Source organism: Alnus glutinosa, chromosome 5, assembly GCF_958979055.1.
Source record: "Alnus glutinosa chromosome 5, dhAlnGlut1.1, whole genome shotgun sequence".
NCBI classification, from domain to species: Eukaryota; Viridiplantae; Streptophyta; class Magnoliopsida; order Fagales; family Betulaceae; genus Alnus; species Alnus glutinosa.
In genome coordinates this window covers 6,193,774-6,212,118 of record NC_084890.1, presented here as the reverse complement: position 1 = coordinate 6,212,118, position 18,345 = coordinate 6,193,774, and the positions used below count along the sequence as shown (strand labels likewise).

Below are 18,345 nucleotides of genomic sequence, written 5' to 3'. Positions count from 1 at the left end.
TTAATCTTTATTATCCTTTATTTTTTATTATGTACTATATGCATACTGATAGTCCCACACCTTATTTGACTCATTTGGAACAGACATAAAGTACCACCTCAAGAACTCCTACACAGGCTACAAGAACAAATCTGGTCTCAACGCCTCCACCAGCAAGAACAAATTCAGTCCCACCGCCTCCACTAGCAACAACAAATCCAGTCCCACCGCCTCCACTAGCAACAACAAATCCGGTCCCACCTCTTCCAAGGAGACGGAAGACACAAAGGGTCGCGGCTATTTTTGGGAAGTCCAAACCGGGTCCCACCATACCTATTGATCTAACTGAGGGTGATAGTGATGAACGAGGTGGCCTTGCAATCCGAGGTGGCCCTACAATCCGAGGGGGCCATGCAATTCGAGGTGGCAGTGCGGGAACCAGTGGGACAGCAACTAATTCGGCATCCAAAAGCAAGGGCAAACGTGTGGTGGCCACTGTTGAAAAGGCAATTGAGATTGCTGAAGCGAAGAGGAAGAGAATGAGGCCAGAATGGAAGCGTTAATTAAATATGTGCTTGTATTTAATGCACACGTGCATAATCTATGTGTTTGACAATTGGTAGTTATGTGTTTGACAATTGGTAGTTGTGCGTTTGACAGTTGGTAGTTGTGTGTTTGACAGTTGGTGGTTGTGTGTTTGATACAATACTAAAAATGCAGGATTGGTGGTTGTGTGTTTGATAGACAGTACTAGCAATGCAGAATTGCTTATTTTGTGTAATGATTACAATGTGTTTTATGATGTTGGAATGCATTGCAGGTTTTGACATTTGTGTAGTTTTGGAATGCATTGCAGGTTTTTATATTTGTGTGGTTTTGGAATGCATTGCAAGTTTGATATTTGTGTGATTTTGGAATGACATTACAATATTTGAAGGGAACCTGTTGATGTGATACATAATATTGTCTTGAGTTGTTTCTAAGGTATCCAATTTTAAGCAGGTCCATATCATCGGATTGTGGATCAATTTTTTTTTTTAATTCAATGATAGTGTGAAAAATATAATGGGATAAATTTCTGTTACTTTATAAATACAAGCAGCTCCAACTACAAACAATCCCACTTAAATACATGCAACAAGGCAACCAAAATACCACAACACAACTTAGTGCACAAAAAATGGTTCACTTCTAGCTTCTATGGCCCCATAGAAGTGTACAAAAAATGTCTAACAATACAACTCAAGGCAACCTCAAATAACCAACCCTATTGTCCTCCTGGTTTTTGGCTGCATGTCCGAAGAAGAAACACAATGCAAATAAAATCCACGAACACACAAGCATTGTGTGGTAATTCTTCTTCACTGCTTCAAATTTGATCCCCCAAATCTCAATTTCTTTACGGTATTGTGCAATTTCTGCGTTCCTCTCATTGTCAACTTCGGCCTTCACCTTCTCAATCTCTTTCTCCATTTCGGCCTTCACTTTCCCAACTTCTACTTCAACCATGGTTTCACATCGTTTAGTTTCTGCCACCAAACTTTCATGCCACTCAACCAATAGACCAACAACCCTCTGACCATGTGCACACATTTTGGGATCAACCCACTCAAAGAAACCACAATCTTTGTGGATCTGCAAAACACAACAAATAATGAAAAAATTGCAACTTGTCCAACTTGTCTGGAATGCATTCCAGATTTTGCCACTTTTTAGCACCAACATCGAATGGTATATATGCAGAAAAGCCAGATTCCAAAAGCCGACTATAAAATTGCAAATTTGAACTCCCAAATACAAAATTAAACCCTAAAATCGATCAGAATAAGTACTACTTGCCTTCTAATTTTCACACCCCATAAACCTTCTTCCGAAATTTTTGCTCGTGTGCGCCGTTTTCACATTCATCGGCCGCTCGCAGTAGCATACTCGTTGCCGTGAAAAAGTGGCAACACTCTGTGGGGACTCCGACCTTGCTTCCATCCTCTCCTTCGAGTGCCCAATCGATTGCCCAGAACAGACGGGTATCTGGTCAGGGGTCGAGTCCTGTGTCGAGGCGTCCATCGTCTCCGTCAGCCTTCAAATTCGAAACCCTTGTTTTTCCTGAAACCTTATCTTCTATTTTTCTCTCCCCAATATTTGAACCAAATATACATGAAACAAAACGGGTGACTTAGAAAACAACGGATCAATTTTTTGAGGGTATTTTCGTCCGGTTATCTGCATATAAGTCACATACCACGCACGTGGGTCCATTTCCGTCTCATCAGACGGAGTAATTGGATGGAAGGGGGTGGATTGAATTTTTTTTCAACTTTCTTGGGTGCAATTGAAGCAATCTAAATATTGGTACCAAAATTGAAAATTTGTGTAAACATTAGGGGGGTAAATTGCAGTTTTCCCAAGATAATAACATAGAAAAAAAAAAAAAAATACAGGATCATTGGGATTGAATATTATCCTTAGCCTATAGTTTTGATATGATATTAAATTATTATTATTTTTCACATAAAATAGTAGTTTGATTTATCAAAGCGTCACACTTGTTAATTTATGGAGTTATTTTAAAAATGATTGTTAGTATAAGGAGCTTAAATGTACTTTTTTCCTACAAATTTTTAAAATTTAGAAGAACATTAAAAAGGTCTTACAAGTAAGAGCACTAACAACAGTTTCTCTAAATCTCATTTTCTTATCTAAATGTAAGAAAAATTATTAAAAAAATTCTCCCCAACAGACTTTCCTCAGTATTCCCTAAACCGAGAGAACCAAATGTTAAATTTCATTCCCTCCCCTAAATATAAAGAAAACTCTTTAAAAAAAAAAAAAAAAAATCTTTACATCAACAAACTTTTTTAGTGTTTCATAAACCAAAGGAACCAAAAGTGTTAACCTAAATTTAGGGTAGCAATTTTGCTTCCTTTAGCATTATTTTAATATAAAAAGGCTTCATATTTATTTTGGCATTTATTTAAAATAATATTTAAATGACTTTTTTTTTTCTAATATTTAATTGAAAAGGATATTTAAATGATATAAAGAAAAGGATAATAAAATTTATTTGAATAGAAAAGAAAAAGTAGGTTGTTTATCTTCTTTTTTTTATCTTTTTTTTTTTTTTTTTTTTTTTTAATATATTTGAAAGGTAGGTAGCAGTGCTAAAGAAGCAAAAAGCTAGTTTAAAGTTTACAAAGAAAAAAAGAAAGACCTGCCGTGTATAAAGCTGCGGAATAGACATTGAAGCTCCAAATCCAGAAACAGAACATTGAAAAGAACTACATCTACTTAAACTTTTATAATCGGAGTCATACTAATTGATATAAAATTTATTTGTTGAAAATTATTAAAATAATTAATAAAAAAAAAAAAGCTACGAGTATTCATGAATAAGTTTCACATCATTTTAGGATCCGTTTGAAATTGTGATTTTAAAAAGTGTGAATTAAAATAACGATTTTAAAATGTGCGATTTGAAAAAAAAATAATTTTTAAAAATGCAGTTAAGTGTTTGGCAAAATTGCAGTTTAGCTTTTAAAATTCTGCGTTTTCAAAAAAGTATCATCTTACCTGCGATTTAAAAAAGCAAATTTCTGCGTTTTCAAATCGCGATTTTTGAAAACGTAGTTCCCAAACGATTTATTTTCAGTAATTTGGTTTAAAATCACATTTATTGTCTATAAAATCGCAATCTCAAACACATCTTTAGTAAGGTTTTATTTGTAAAAATTTAAGTAAATGTAACATTTTTCTTCCATAAAAATGGAGAGGATCTTGCACAACTCAACTCAAATCTTACTATTAGGATGCGTTGGGTTATTTTTAGATGAATTTTGTTTTTGAATGGTAAACGCGTAATAGAAAAGAATAAAAAATTTGTAGGAAAAAATAAAAAAAAAATTATTTTGTAGTGGGTATTTTTATTTGAATAATAAGAAGAAGTGAATGATTTTATATAAAAAATGATTTTAAGGTAGAATATTTTGAAATTGATATTTTTGAAAAAAAAGTGGAAAACGAATCCTCTCCTGCTCTCCATTTGATTTGAAATAGAGAGGATCCTTCTCCAAAAAAGTAGAGGAGGAAGCAAGTTGTTTGCCAAACAAGCCCTTATGATTCCTCCAAATTTGATACACATCCATTTATTTGAGGAAATACTAGAAGTCTTTTTTATATCACTCAAAAAAATAAGGTGGCTTTTAAAATTATCATTGGGTTTGTGGTTAATCATTATTGAATTTTGATCAAATAGTAATTTTAAAAATTACTTCATCTTTTGATATATAAAATAATAATACATAATAAACTTTTAGAATTACTCATTTATTTTTCATCTTTTATTCATCTCTTTTTCTTGTACGAAAATAGACAATAAAAAAGAAAATATAGAGAAAATATCAAATCCAAACATTTCTCCTTCCAGAGGATGTAGCATAAACTAGATCTTTTGTATAACCAATAGAGAATGAACACGTCAGACTATTGCACCAAATGAAAGGAAGACGAAAACACAAGATCGTACAAATTCTCTTCATTTTCCATCTAAGAAACACCTTCACCGTTCTAGAGAAAGCTACGCCACTTCCCACCCCACCGAGCTACTGCTCCTCCGAGCGCCGCCGACAGCCACTGAACCCCACCAACAGTTCTTCCAGCGCTGCTCCACCATCGGTATGTTCTTAAATTTATTGTTGGTCTCTTTCTTCCACCATTCAAAACTCCCTAATTCCCCCATTCAAAAGAACGCCACCGAGGGCATAGACTCTGACTGTTAGACTCATAATAACTTCTATTCTCTTTGGTTGAATAGTGGTAACAAAGAAAATATTAAAGAAGCGAAAAGGACTGGGTCAAAGAATTAGGAAGAAGTGGACTATCATATGTGGGTTAGGGACGATTGACCAAAAGCAACTGGGTGGGAAAAATGAAAGAAAAAGAGTCTGCAATGCGATTTTGTTGGCTTGTTTGTGTCTTAGAAGGTGGGGAAAATGAAAGAACGTGAGTTTTCATGCAATTTTGTTGGCTTGATTGGATTTGGAGGAGACTGAGGAGAAATTGTTGGTCCCAAGAGAAACCCACCGCCCACAGCTTCCGGCGGTGTTATGACTAGCTTGAATGGGAAAAAATTAAAAATGGGGTTTTAAATGGTGGACGAGAGAGGCACTAAAAGGGTTTTCTCGGTGCCGTTCTTCGTTTCCTTTTTGACAAAATCTGAAGAGAGATGTGTGAGTTTTTTTTCTTTTTTAGTAGAGTGGTTATGATTCAGTGTTTTTGATTGTTTTTCTTAAGTTGTTCGGGGCTGACTTGTCAAGTTCTCATTGAAGGGCACTAAAGGTTGGTTTTGGTGCCACAACCGTATAGAAGTCATTCTCTTCTCTTTCAATTTACCTTAATTTGAAATGGGATCTTCCTCTCTCTCTATTCTTATTATTAAATATTTGACGTGGCGTATTCTCACTGGGAAATACCTATCGAATTGCACATGCTGCACTGTACATAAGCGGGCACCTTTTCTATCCAACGCGAACAGAACAAGCAGCTTTGCTCCTCGGTTTCTCGGTTTCTCCTCCGGAAAACGGTCATACAAATACAAACACTCTGTGCTGTGTGGAGATCCCTACGTGAGTGACTGAACCTCCCTTCCATTTTTCCACTCTCTCACTTTACGGTGCGTACGGTTACTCTTTTTATTAATTTATGTTCATCACTAGATTGTTGCTGATATCAGTTTCCGAAACATGAACTAATCTTTGTGATCGTAAAATGATTAAAATTGTTACCATTGACTGCTTTCTTATATATGATAAGGTGTAGTTTAAGACAAGGCCATGTTGAATTGAGTTGTGTAAGATATGGATCAGGGAAAGACGGTGAAAGAAAGTGGATATATGGTCATGAATTTGGTTCATCAATCTTTATTAATTCAAGTATGAGATGTTGGTATTAGACTCTGATTTCTTGGTGATGATTTGAATTAATGGGTTTTGTGTCATTTTTGTATATATTCTAGAGATGGGAGCATATCTCTAACTGGGAGATTATCGATAAAATGTCACTTGCAAAGCCGTTGAAGAAGTTAGCGTCGTGTGTTATCCTTGATTTGGATGGTACACTTCTTAACACAGGTCAGCTTGTGCTCTTGGCGTCGTTTATAATTTCAGTTTTTTAATTTTCGTTGTTAACATCGTGCTTATTGTTTTAAAAATGTTTTTCATAAGCATACTCATCTGAAGATTGGTAGGCAGAGAATGGGATTTTTCACCATCTTCTTTCCACTACTTGTAATATATAGTTAGTAGGAACTTCCAAATTCTGTCCTACTTACTAGATGGTTGCAAATTTGCAATCTCTTTGTAGATGTGGCCCTCACATTCAAATACTAAAGACCGATCCTGATTCTTATTGTCCTATGCTGATGCAATCATATTTCCATGAAATAGCTAATTGCTTTCTGTTGATGTTAGTGCTGTTCTCTTACTTTGTCATGATATTTATTTTTCGATTATTGACAGACGGCCTTGTCACTGAAGTTTTAAGAGGTTTCTTGGGTAAGTATGGGAAGCAATGGGATGGAAGAGAAGTTCACAAAATAGTAGGAAAGACGCCGTTTGAAGCTGCAGCTGCTATTGTGGAAGATTATGAGCTTCCTTGCACTACAAGTGAATTTATGTCAGAAATCAACCCAATTTTCTCTGAAAAGTAATTATCTATTATGCTTTTTAATGTGCTTAGATTCACATATGCCTTGAAAATACCTGTTTAATAAGCTCTTGAAAACTCAGGTGCTTGATAGTTTTAGCCTATGTGGTAACAGATTCTAAGGCCAAAGATGCATCATGGTTCATAAATATGTAAAATTGTTCCATAACTTCCATGACGCACTGAAAAATGGTACCGACCTCTGAGAACTGGGGTATACATTTTAAATTCAAATTCAATATGCTTTTTAACTTCTTCTTCTTCTTCTTCTTCTTTTTTTTCTTTTTTAATTATTATTATTAATTTTTTTTTTTATAATTGTTAAGTTGCACACTCGCATATGATGTGTCTTGAACGATGACTGCACCTTCCATCCTGTTCTTATAAATGTGAGAAAAATCCATTAGAACGTTAATTCGTGTCTATTTAATACTTCTTAGAAGTGGTTTTCGTTTCAAATTCAGTAAGTTACTAATACAGCAAATGCCAAATATTTTAATTCATGTCAAGGGGCTATTCTGTGTTGACATCTTGGCAATTTTCATCCCTGTAAATGATGACTTCCATTTTAGTTTTTTTTGGTATTACTCTCATATTCTTTGTATCACTGGGCTGTTCTTGCTATAGAGATGCAAAGCTCCTCAAAGTGGAAGCTGACCTTGAAGTCAAAGAAAAAGGGCTCGACCATATCTTCTTAGCCTTTTTATGGGGGGGGGGGGGGGGGGGGGGGGGGGGGGTTGGGTTTGGGCAAGTGGTTAGTGGTATTATAGATGATATGGATAATACCAAATCCATTTCACTCATATTGTTCCATAAATTGAATATTATTTTTCATGATTTTAGAAATATTAGGACTCTGGTAAGGCATTTTGAATTGTTTCTTTGAGTTTTTATTTACAATTTTAAGTGTAGGTGGGGCAACATCAAAGCACTTCCAGGTGCCAATCGTTTGATTAAACATTTCAGCAGTCATGGGGTCCCAATGGCATTGGCATCAAACTCTCCGAGGGTAAACATAGAAAGCAAAATTTCCTCTCATCAAGGTATACTTTTTCAAGCCTTAATAACTTAGTGCAACTTGGTTGGGAAATTGGCTTGTAACATGCATCAAGGGTATTATGTATTGCGTTTGTCATTTCTGAGCTTGTTTACTCATTATTTTCCAATTATAGGGTGGAAGCAATCCTTCTCTGTCATCATTGGTGGTGATGAAGTGACATCTGGGAAACCATCTCCTGAAATGTGAGATGCAAAAGCCTAGTTTTTGATCTTGACGTCTTTCTTTAGTAATTTTTGTGTGACAGTAAAGTCCATGTTAGTATGATATTCTAACTTTGTGGTTTCACTATCTAAGATTCGTTGAAGCAGCTAAAAGGCTAAATGTTGAACCTTCAGCCTGTCTAGTAATTGAAGACTCTATGTAAGTGACCTAACTTTCAATTCTAGAAATTCTGAATTTTGTCCTTTCAATGTATTATCCGGGTCTTAGCTTTTTATAGTACACATTTTCCCTTGAGGATTTTCCCATGCTTTACATGCACTTAATATTTTAAATAGCTGCTTATATTTAAAGCCTTTGATAGAAGAATTAAGTTGACAACTGGGGTCCATGGCCAAACATGAAACCTTGAACGTTGCTGCTTTTTTTTTGGCATACAGACTATTTCCTGATGAAGTACTGAAAGTTCTTACTTCCCTTGCAACTTGCCATGTGCTATATTGGAGTAAAAATATATTCATAAATAATATGTCTTCACACATGTTTTTGACTTAGATTGGCAAGAAAAGAAATTTTGAGGGTAGAAATTCCATCTAGATTACTTGGAGCTCTGTATTGTAAATCCCGTGAAAGCCATTAAGCTACTCAAATCAGTGTGATTCCACCATCATATTCCACGTCATCTGCCCTTGAGGCAGAACCAGTCCATTTTATAGCTGTTGAAGTACAAACTAACTCGCTGTTTGTTGCAACCATTTTGATTCTCAATAACTTCAGCTTTTGATTTTTCTAGGACTTTGGTTGCACAATCAGCAGGCATAGAGAGCATTACCTTTTCTTATACCTATTATCTCTCAGGATGTTGAAATGATCAATAGCTGTGAATTTATTTGACATTCATTCTGTTGTGCAAGATCCAAAGTTTGAAATATTTAGGCCCAAACCTTTATAGAGCTCTGAAAAGTACTTCATCAGAATTTCAGTGTATGGATATCAATTTTTAAATGACTTGTTTTATTGCTAGAATATGTGCATGAAGTTTACTGAGGTAGATGCATCTTCGCAACTCTGTATTTCTTGTTTTCTAAGGTTGCTTCTTTCTTCTTTTAAGTTCTGCCATGGTTTTAGCATCACTCAAGCATATAAGGTGTCTGTTCCACTAGTATTACCTTCTAATGAAAAACTATGGCATAATCGTACTTAACATTTTAGTGTTTCATATGCTATGATTGTCCACTCTTTATATGTTTCACACAATCCCTGCGTTCAACCATGGTACATGGTATATGTAGTCTTGTTCTCTTTTCGAGGGCTGAACATATTGTTATCCCTCAGGGCATGATTTACTCAACATAGTTCGATGTATTATTCTAATGACGATGTATTGCTTTTATACTGACTTGTACACAGATAAGCATGGTTTTTAATTTGCAAAGATTGGAATGATAATGAGGATTTCCATAATAAATTTGTTTCATTTGATGTTATATAATTTCTTTTCTTAATTGTTGTATATATGGCTGTCAGACCAGGTGTCACAGCAGGTAAGGCTTCTGAAATGGAAGTGGTTGCTGTACCATCCATTCCGAAACAATCCCATCTTTACACTTCAGCAGATGAGTTGATCAACTCTCTGCTTGATTTGCGACCTGAAAAGTGGGGCCTACCTCCATTTCAAGATTGTAAACTCCTCTCAATCCTTGTTTTAACCAACTTTAGTCAGTTCTATCTGTATCAACCATTTTTAATGGAACTATTGATTTGCTGTTGCAGGGATAGAGGGTACTTTGCCGATAGAAGCTTGGTACATTGGTGGGCCAGTCATTAAGGGATATGGTCGTGGCTCAAAGGTACTTGGAATCCCTACAGGTGTGTAAGAAACCCAAAAGTTCTTTTCCTTTCTCATTCAGCTCAAATTGTTATGAAAATTTTCCTGACCTCTGAATATTTTTTGCTTTGAATCACAGTATTAATTTTACTTTTTGGTAGCCTGAGTTGGCTATAGGTCTTTCAGTCTCTTATGTGGTTGCTCCCACAGTATCCTTCAGCTCCCACTTCGGCTGATTGAACTTGAGATTATTGAGATGTCATTTATGTTAGTAAGCTTAGATCAAACCTATCCAATTTCTACTGTGCAATTTCACGGACTAGCTGTGCCTACCCTTTTTTTTTTGTATTTTTTTGGGTCAATATCAGCACTGCAGTCCATCCAATGATAAACCTAATCCGAATTATAGAGTTACGACATAATCAAACCCGAATGAACAAAATGTTGAATTGAATCGTACCAGTCTCTATTGGGGGTTTCTCTTTTGCTTGATAATTTTGCTGCATTGTGTTAATCTAAAAAGTTCTTTCTATTTTCAGCTAATCTATCCACCGAGGGTTATTCAACTGTCCTTTCAGAACAACCCTCAGGGGTATATTTTGGTTGGGCCCGAGTATCAACTATAGGCGTTTTTAAAATGGTCATGAGCATTGGCTGGAACCCATATTTTAACAACCCAGAAAAGACTATAGTGAGTGTAACGAGACATAAATTGTAGCCTCTGTTTTCTTTTTTCCTTTTCCTGGCTAACTCTAGTTTATAATGCAGGAGCCATGGTTGCTTCATGACTTTGCTGGAGATTTCTATGGGGAGGATTTGCGTCTTGTTGTAGTTGGTTATATACGACCTGAGGTGCTATTATATACAATGAGTAATGCTATACGACTGCCATACAACTGAGATGACGTGACAGTGAAACTCAGCCCTTAGATTAGCACTTATTAAAAAAAAAAAAAAAAAACTAGTGACTGATTCTCACTATCCCGTCATCTTAGTTGTATAATAATCGTATAGTAGTCTACTAAATAACATTTCTCTATATGATTAATCTTTCCAATTTTTCGTCCACTTGCTAATTATAGTCCTCTTCTTCCACTCTCATGCTGAACCTTGGTGTGAAATGTAATAGGCCAATTTTCCATCCCTTGAGAGCCTGGTAGCAAAGATTCACGAGGACGGGAGAATCGCAGAGAGAGCTCTTGATCTTCCATTGTATTCAACTTACAGGGACGACCCATATCTGAAATGCTCTGTCAAGGATGGTAGTCACTCCTGAATTTTTCAAAATACATGATGCTTCCTCTCATTTAAAAATGAAAATGATTTCATTTTGAATGAGATTCTATGCAGTCCCATGAACACAAATGGGTCTGATGTAGTGCTGTGGGAAGACAAAAATCATTCTGTATAACATATTACGACTCATTTATAAGAAGCGATTAAGAAAGATAATCATTTAAGAGTCTTGTCTCATTTTTTGAACTGGTTAACTAATTTTTCTTTTTAGCAGAAAAAAGGAAAATATTTATAACCTATAACACACTTGACTTGACATAGAGTACGTATAGTCCCGCATTTCATTTTGCGGGCTAAACGCACATTTTTAAACAAAATCACGAAAAGTATTTCGTTTGAGAGAGTTTGAAAAAAATGGTGATTTGAAAATGTGAAAAAATTTATGTTTTTGAATAGCATGCAAAGGGGTGGGGTTTAAAAACGTAGAAAAAAAATCATGTCTTTAAAACGCAGGCAAAACTGAGTGTTTGAAATTACTAAACCAAAATGGACACTTTACAGTTTACACTTAGAAACCCTACTAGTGTATGAAGCATTAATTTAAGTGCTTTACTGCCTAATACTCCTACTTTCTTAATTATTCTTATCTAAAAATGTATAAATTATTTAATACTTTTGAAACAACACTCCTTCACCAGTTGAATACAAAATAATAGTCCAAAAGTAAAAGGTTGGACTAATAATTTTTTAAAAGGAAAATTACAGAATTAGTCATTGAGTTTGAGGTTGGGACATATAACTCTCTAAAGTTTAAAAATTGACAAATAACGACTTGTGCTATGCCTGTGTAACAAATAACTCCCTTTGTACAAATTTTGGCGATTTTTTTTTTTTCGCCAGGTTATTACGAAATTACACATTTACCTTGATTTTTTTTTTTTTTAAAAAAAAAAATAGATTAAAATAATAAAAAAGAAAAAGAAAAATAAGCGCGTTTATCTTAAGGGTGATTGAACCACTCCAAGGTCATGGATGTGGTTCCGCCATAGGGGGTGGCTGAAACACCCCGAGGCAGCCACCTCCAAGGCCAATGTTTGATTTTATTTATTTATTTATTTTTAATTTTATAAATTTTTAAGATAAATGTGTAATTTCTTAATGGCTCTGAAGAAAAAAAAATACTAAAATTTGTACAAAAGATAGCCCCAAAATATTTTACCCATGCCATACCAGATGAAGTTATTTGTTACTTTTTAAACTTTAAGAAGTTATTTGTCACACCTTCAAATCTCACGCACTAATTTTGTAGTTTTCTTTTATTTAAATTGAGAATGTGAAAATGTATATAATTCTATAAAAATAAAAATTATATGCATTTTAAATTCACGTCAATTTTATAGACTTGTGAACGAAAACTCTTTGACAAAATTTGCCTCATATAACGCCAGTAGGTCATCTTGGTCCAATGGAACCTCACTAGCCCAGTGTCCAACTCAGCTCCGAGCCTCCGAATACCATTTAGCGCCTAATCTCAAAGACGAACTCCGAGTCCAACTAAAACGCCGCGCTTTGATTATCAATGTCTGTGACGGAAGCAATGGGAGAAGAAGAAGAAGAGGAGAAACACCAGTCCAATTCGTCATCCGGAGACGCAGAAATTACACAAGCTACCCAGGAAGAGCACTCGTGGCCTGTGATTCGGTTCGATGTTCCGCCACACAGAACCTACCACTTCTACCACCAGTTCAGGACCGGTCCAAACCCTAACAACTTTCTAAAAGGCGTCAAATGGTACATTTTACTAATTTCCCTGTTGTGCTCTGAGCAATTTTGCGTAATTTTTTTTTTGTTCTTACCCCATTTTGAACTTTTTTGTTTTTGGTTGTAGGTCACCAGATGGGTCGTGTTTCCTCACAAGCTCTGAGGACAACACGCTTCGTCTGTTCACATTGTGAGTTTGTTATGCTATTTATTTGCTATTTTTTTTTCGTTTTATTCAGAGTTCAATAGGGAATATGCAAAGTTATATTTATAAATAAAGGAGTGCTGTTTGAGTATCATTTTGGAATTACTTTTCTTGCATGCATTTTTTAAGACAAAGTTTTGCTCCAAACTGAAAAAAGTCCATTACATTAAACCGACATGCTTTAAGGGATAGATATTGTCAGTTTAATAGGCTGGATTCAAATAAAACTTTGTCCTTTTTTTACAACCAGAATGTGTGGACTCCTAATGTCATGACTCAGGGAAATGCTAAATACATCTGTGCTATACCCAGAAGGATTAGCCACTTTTTTGCATTAGGGTGTCATTTTTTGGTGCATTACGAGCTTGTGATGTTTTTCTAAACAAAGGATATATATGCTCGAGTTTTGGAAGTAATTTTCTTGCTGTTGTTTTAAAAAGCAAAAAGCTATTTTGAGAATGCTTGAGAAAACAAAAAAGAACTTGTTGGACGCTACAGTTAAGAAGAGTTTAATTTGTTTTTCTGCTTGTATTTTGTCATTTGACTGAGACTATGGATTACATGGGACTATGGATTTTTTATTTTATTTTATTTTAATTTTTAAATTTCACATTTACCGAGTATTTTGTTGAAGTCTTCAACAGACCAGATTATGGAAGTGGTGGTGATGTTAGCACTTGTTCTACAGCTTCTGACGAAGGTGAGTTTTGCGCTTAGGAGATATTAGGACTTTTAGTTTATTACTCTACCGTTAGCTCTCTCCAAAGATGATTTCAAGTAAGACAATAAGGGGTAATAGCAAGTGCCTAATTTCTCTTTGCTGGGAATGATTAAGAACAAGAATTCTAATTAATTCGTGCCAATGTGTAAAAGCAAATTACGGGTTCTTTAGTGTCTAAGCTCTTTATGCTCACATGCTTTATTTTGTTGTCATACGTATATTTATGGTGTAACTCTTAAGACGCAGATTCCTATGCTGCGAATGTTGTTGTGAATGAGGGAGAGTCAGTGTATGACTTCTGTTGGTATCCGTACATGTCTGCCTCAGGTGCTTCTATAATCTCTCACATGCTTTTGCTATGAATTACATACTTTCAGTTACACTTAGAGAATTGTATTTGCAATTGACCGATGGTAGTCTAAGTGGAGGTTTGATTCTGAGAATTGGTTGACATTTCAGACCCAGTTAGCTGTGTTTTTGCAAGTACGACTCGTGACCATCCAATTCACCTTTGGGATGCTACTTCAGGCGAGGTGCTGAGTTGTTTCTGCTGATATACTTTTTGCTAAAGAGATTAGTGGTTTAGTGAACTCTTAAGACTTGAAAAATGGATTTGTAATATACAGTATAAGTGCCATTCCCTGTGTACACCTGTCCTCTCCTACATCATGAAGACATTGTGGTTCCAACCCTTAAGATTCACCACACGTATATTACAGCATGTCATTTTAAAAGTCTACATGCTCATTTGACAGATGTTCCAAGCAGCTTTGTTGCTGCATTTGTGGTTTCTTTATTATTATATCTGGTTAATGACCATTGCCTTTGACTGAAAATTTCAGCTGCGTTGTACATACCGGGCATATGATGCCATGGACGAAATTGCTGCTGCGTTTTCAATTGCATTCAATCCTCATGGGACGAAGTAAGCACGATTTTTACAATGGTTCATAATTTGCAACTGCTGCTATTTCATATTTTATATTATGATTAAACTCTCAGATTGCAATACTAGGTGCTGTATATGCTACTATGACCTTTGACTCCAATGAGATGCTAATACTTTATAATGAACTTGGTGCATTATTTGAAATAGGGATTTATAATTGCCTCTGTCAGTTGTCATCTAAACTTCCCCAGTATATTTTCTAATTTGGCATAAACCAATCTACTAAAAGTTAATGGATGAAGTAGGCATTGTCTCTGGGTGCCAATTAACAGATGATCCAATGATTTTATTACTCTTGTTTTGTCATGTAGGATATTTGCTGGATACAACAAGACTGTTAGGGTGTTTGACATACATCGCCCTGGTAGAGATTTTGAACAACATTCAACACTTCAAGGGAATAAAGAAGGCCTTGCAGGTACTTGCTCTTAGCTACCTGGGTAAAATTTTCTGATGACAAATGAAATGATGAAGCACATATCCTTTCACTTTTCTATTTGTGTTACAGGCATTATATCTGCTCTGGCTTTTTGTCCAACTCATACTGGATTGCTAGCTATGGGTTCTTACAGCCAGACCACTGCAATATATAGAGAAGATAATATGGAACTTTTATATGTTTTACATGGCCATGAAGGTGGGGTAACACATGTAAGTCAGAATTCCCCATCATTTACTTGATTCCGATCATTGTATCAAGTAAAAGCAATTTTTTTTTTTTTTTTTAATTTTTTTCCTTCAGGTCCAGTTCTCAAAAGATGGAAATTATTTATATACAGGAGGCCGGAAGGTAAGATATTGTAGACACCTTCTTTCAGTTCAAGTTATTAGCCTCCATACAACAAAGAAAGTATTTTCCCCCTTTTTTAAAGTGTTGAGAAGAGGGGTTAGGCGTGATAATGAACTTTTCTTGCGGAGACCATAACTAAATAATATCTGCAGTTTTCCTTTTAAAATTGTGCTTGAGATTGTAAATAACTAAAACATTTAAAGTTTTACTTTTGGAAAAATTAATAATCAATAATAAAATTGAAGTCTATGTTGAGGAGATTCATGCAAGTTTTTGTCAACTCCAAACCTACCTGTCAACATGCCACTGAGATGTAATGATGAATCATTTAATGTATCCCACCTTTCTTCATGGATTTATTTATTTATTTTTAGTTGGGGGGGGGGGGGGGTTGGGGTTGTCTTTGTGAGATCACAGATGGTGCCTCTTTTGTATTGCATAGAACCAATGCCCCTAAAATAGGAAGAAAAAAAAAAATCAATGCTTCTGTCTGCATCTATGGCTACCATTGATCTTTTCTGCGCTACAGATTTTACTTTTAAGGCCTTATTCTTGTAAGGGTGCAGCAAAGCTGCTCTTTCTCTCTCTCTCCCTGTTTGCATTTTCTTGTTTGAGCTTGTGGGTAACTCAACATAATGTTATCATATGTTAACATTATGTTTACATGTTTTCTATCCTCCTGTATTTCAAATTTACATTGTGGTGCCTTGAATTTCCTTGAAGGACCCCTATATAATGTGCTGGGATATACGCAAAGCCGTTGATGTTGTGTACAAGTAAGTAGTTTTATTCTCTTCTCAAATGCATCAAAAGGAACAAGTGGGTACCTCTTTAAACAGCCTTAACTCTTCTTATCTGCTTCAACCAACCCAAATTCAATTCCAATGCCACCGAAGGCAAAACCTGATATTTTATGAAAATTATAACTGAGGGTTGGTCATTTCCCTAATGACTTGCCAATATTACCTCTTATAATGTGAGCTATGTTACACTGTAATACAAGTTTGTATGAGTAGGACTTCAGCACTTTTCAGTTGCAATTGATATCTAGTCTTTGCATAAGGTTTCTTAACATAAAGTAAATGAGTACCTTATCATTTTCTGTTCACTTGCTGACTCTGCATATTTCCTTTTTCTTCATTCTTTGAGTCTGGTTAATAAGCTTGTAGTATCTGTTAATGCAAGTTTGTTGTCACCATACATGACAGACATTATTGAAGTGCCCTTAATTTCTTATGTGCACCTTGTGATTAGGTTATATAGGTCATCAGAAAATACTAACCAGCGGATATTGTTTGATATTGAGCCCTCGGGCCGACATCTGGGTACAGGTGGTCAGGTATCATCTTAGTTTTTATTCATGTCTCTGTGGTAAAGTATCATGCTATAACCAAATCATTATGCCATTTTAATTATCTCAGTACTCGTTTATTATTGCTTTTTTGGTTGCAGGATGGTCTTGTTCACATATATGATCTTCAGACAGGGCAGTGGGTGTCAAGTTTCCATGCTGCATTGGGTATTGCTTCTTCATATCCTTCAAAGATGTGGCTGATTAAATATTGCGTATATCCTTAGTCTATTCTATAACTAATTAGTTTTGATCTGTTACCATACAGACACTGTAAGTGGATTCTCTTTCCATCCATTTCTGCCAATGGCTGCCTCCTCATCAGGGCACCGAAGATTTGTAGTTCCTGATGACACCTATGAGGATATGCCGCCTTTGAGTGGTATCTCCAGTTACCCTAGTGCTGCAAACTATGTTCTTTTGAAGATGCCTTCTAAGAGTTCCTATCTTTCCTTCCAATGTTGGTCTTGTTTTTGAGTCATTTTGAGAAAACACTCTTTTTTGGGTTATATTGCATTATTGTCATGACTGTTTCAGTGTTCTGTTCATTAGTTGCCACCTAGGATGTTATTCCAGTGATTCAAAAAGTAGTGAAGTTTACATGGGATTTGTTTTTAAGTTTAAATTCAACTTCTTTGTTCTAATATCTTTGTTAATTGGTCAAACTGAGTGTTGGCTAAACCAAGGAAATATAAAAAGAGAATGTAAATAGAAAAATAGTTGAGTTGAAGTTTAGTAGAGATGAAATATGGGTTCAAGTCGGAAAGTATTTGAGTCACAAGGCAATATGGTTAAAAGCCGAGTGATACTGGTGTTCACATATTGTTTGTTTGTTTGTTTTTTTTTTTTTCGAGCTTCTCCAAGTTTAGACTGGCTTCTATCTATGTATTCTGAGCCTTTTATGGAATCACAAAATTTAAGATTGGTTTATTGAAGCGAAATATGGTACATGTGTTTATGGTATTTTATGAATTACTTTGTTCTGTTCTCATAGATGCGTCTATTTCCTATTAAAAGTTTGTTACTGTTTCATGTAGGTAATGAAAATTGTGCTTCAGTGTGGAGTTTTTCAGTTGCCACAATGATGGAGAATGATACTGAGATAAATGGTGATGATTCTAACAATCTGTCCAAACATGAAAACCTCCACCACAATCCTTGAGTATTTTTTTTTTTTTGGTAATAGCCTTGTGTATAATCAAGTTTATGAGCTTCATATAAGCGTTTGTTACAATTATGATTGGAACGGGCATTGTTTGCTCAACTGTTGTACAATGTTTTACTGAATCGATGGTTTCAGATATCCGAATTTATATCTGGCCTTGATGCCCATAAGTAAATACCAAATTTTGAGCTGAAAATGGGCAGATTTGTTATGCACACTCATTTGGAGGCTTTTGCTAATTTAAATTCTCATTTAGTTTATGTCAAAGGATAGTTTCTAGCATGCTAGTCTCTCTCTCTAATGAATGCTTCATATACTTCTCGGATTTTGCTTAGGTGTTTGCAAAAAAAAAAAAAATCACAGTAGCTTTTTCAACAGTCCATATTTAGTGAAATTAAATTTTGGACTGTTGATGCTGTAGTTTTTTTTACTACACCTAAGTCAA

At 35.3% G+C, this 18,345-nt stretch overlaps 2 protein-coding genes across 3 annotated transcripts; both read left to right on the top strand.

Annotated features, from left to right (window-relative positions):
- Positions 1 to 5,467: 5,467 nt before the first annotated feature.
- LOC133869748 (bifunctional riboflavin kinase/FMN phosphatase) lies at positions 5,468 to 11,182 on the top strand. 2 transcript variants are annotated; one of them, XM_062306826.1, is made up of 11 exons: positions 5,468 to 5,597; positions 5,987 to 6,101; positions 6,489 to 6,675; positions 7,588 to 7,718; positions 7,848 to 7,917; positions 8,030 to 8,095; positions 9,422 to 9,576; positions 9,668 to 9,763; positions 10,262 to 10,413; positions 10,491 to 10,574; positions 10,852 to 11,182. In XM_062306826.1, the coding sequence occupies exons 2-11, from the start codon at positions 6,026 to 6,028 to the stop codon at positions 10,996 to 10,998; spliced, it is 1,164 nt and encodes a 387-aa protein (XP_062162810.1). In that variant the 5' UTR covers positions 5,468 to 5,597; positions 5,987 to 6,025; the 3' UTR covers positions 10,999 to 11,182. The 2 variants fall into 2 exon arrangements, with proteins under 2 accessions (XP_062162810.1, XP_062162809.1); XM_062306825.1 differs by having other exon boundaries at positions 5,487 to 5,644; positions 5,989 to 6,101.
- A 1,215-nt stretch (positions 11,183 to 12,397) lies between these two features.
- On the top strand, positions 12,398 to 18,160 carry LOC133868510 (uncharacterized). The gene is made up of 14 exons (XM_062305421.1): positions 12,398 to 12,749; positions 12,847 to 12,909; positions 13,569 to 13,624; positions 13,892 to 13,972; positions 14,105 to 14,178; positions 14,488 to 14,570; positions 14,906 to 15,012; positions 15,103 to 15,245; positions 15,337 to 15,384; positions 16,108 to 16,160; positions 16,639 to 16,723; positions 16,837 to 16,903; positions 17,004 to 17,117; positions 17,773 to 18,160. Exons 1-14 carry the CDS (start codon positions 12,538 to 12,540, stop codon positions 17,895 to 17,897), a joined length of 1,311 nt encoding a protein of 436 aa, XP_062161405.1. The 5' UTR covers positions 12,398 to 12,537; the 3' UTR covers positions 17,898 to 18,160.
- The last annotated feature ends 185 nt before the right edge of the window (positions 18,161 to 18,345 follow it).

Excerpts from the sequence above, each read along its gene's own strand:
- LOC133869748 (XM_062306826.1), top strand. The coding sequence starts at position 6,026 with ATGTCACTTGCAAAGCCGTTGAAGAAGTTAGCGTCGTGTGTTATCCTT. Across the intron at positions 9,577-9,667 it reads CCTACCTCCATTTCAAGATT|GGATAGAGGGTACTTTGCCG; the intron begins GTAAACTCCTCT and ends TTGCTGTTGCAG. Across the intron at positions 10,414-10,490 it reads ACAACCCAGAAAAGACTATA|GAGCCATGGTTGCTTCATGA; the intron begins GTGAGTGTAACG and ends TTTATAATGCAG.
- LOC133868510 (XM_062305421.1), top strand. The coding sequence starts at position 12,538 with ATGTCTGTGACGGAAGCAATGGGAGAAGAAGAAGAAGAGGAGAAACAC. Across the intron at positions 13,973-14,104 it reads TCCGTACATGTCTGCCTCAG|ACCCAGTTAGCTGTGTTTTT; the intron begins GTGCTTCTATAA and ends TTGACATTTCAG. Across the intron at positions 14,179-14,487 it reads GGGATGCTACTTCAGGCGAG|CTGCGTTGTACATACCGGGC; the intron begins GTGCTGAGTTGT and ends TGAAAATTTCAG.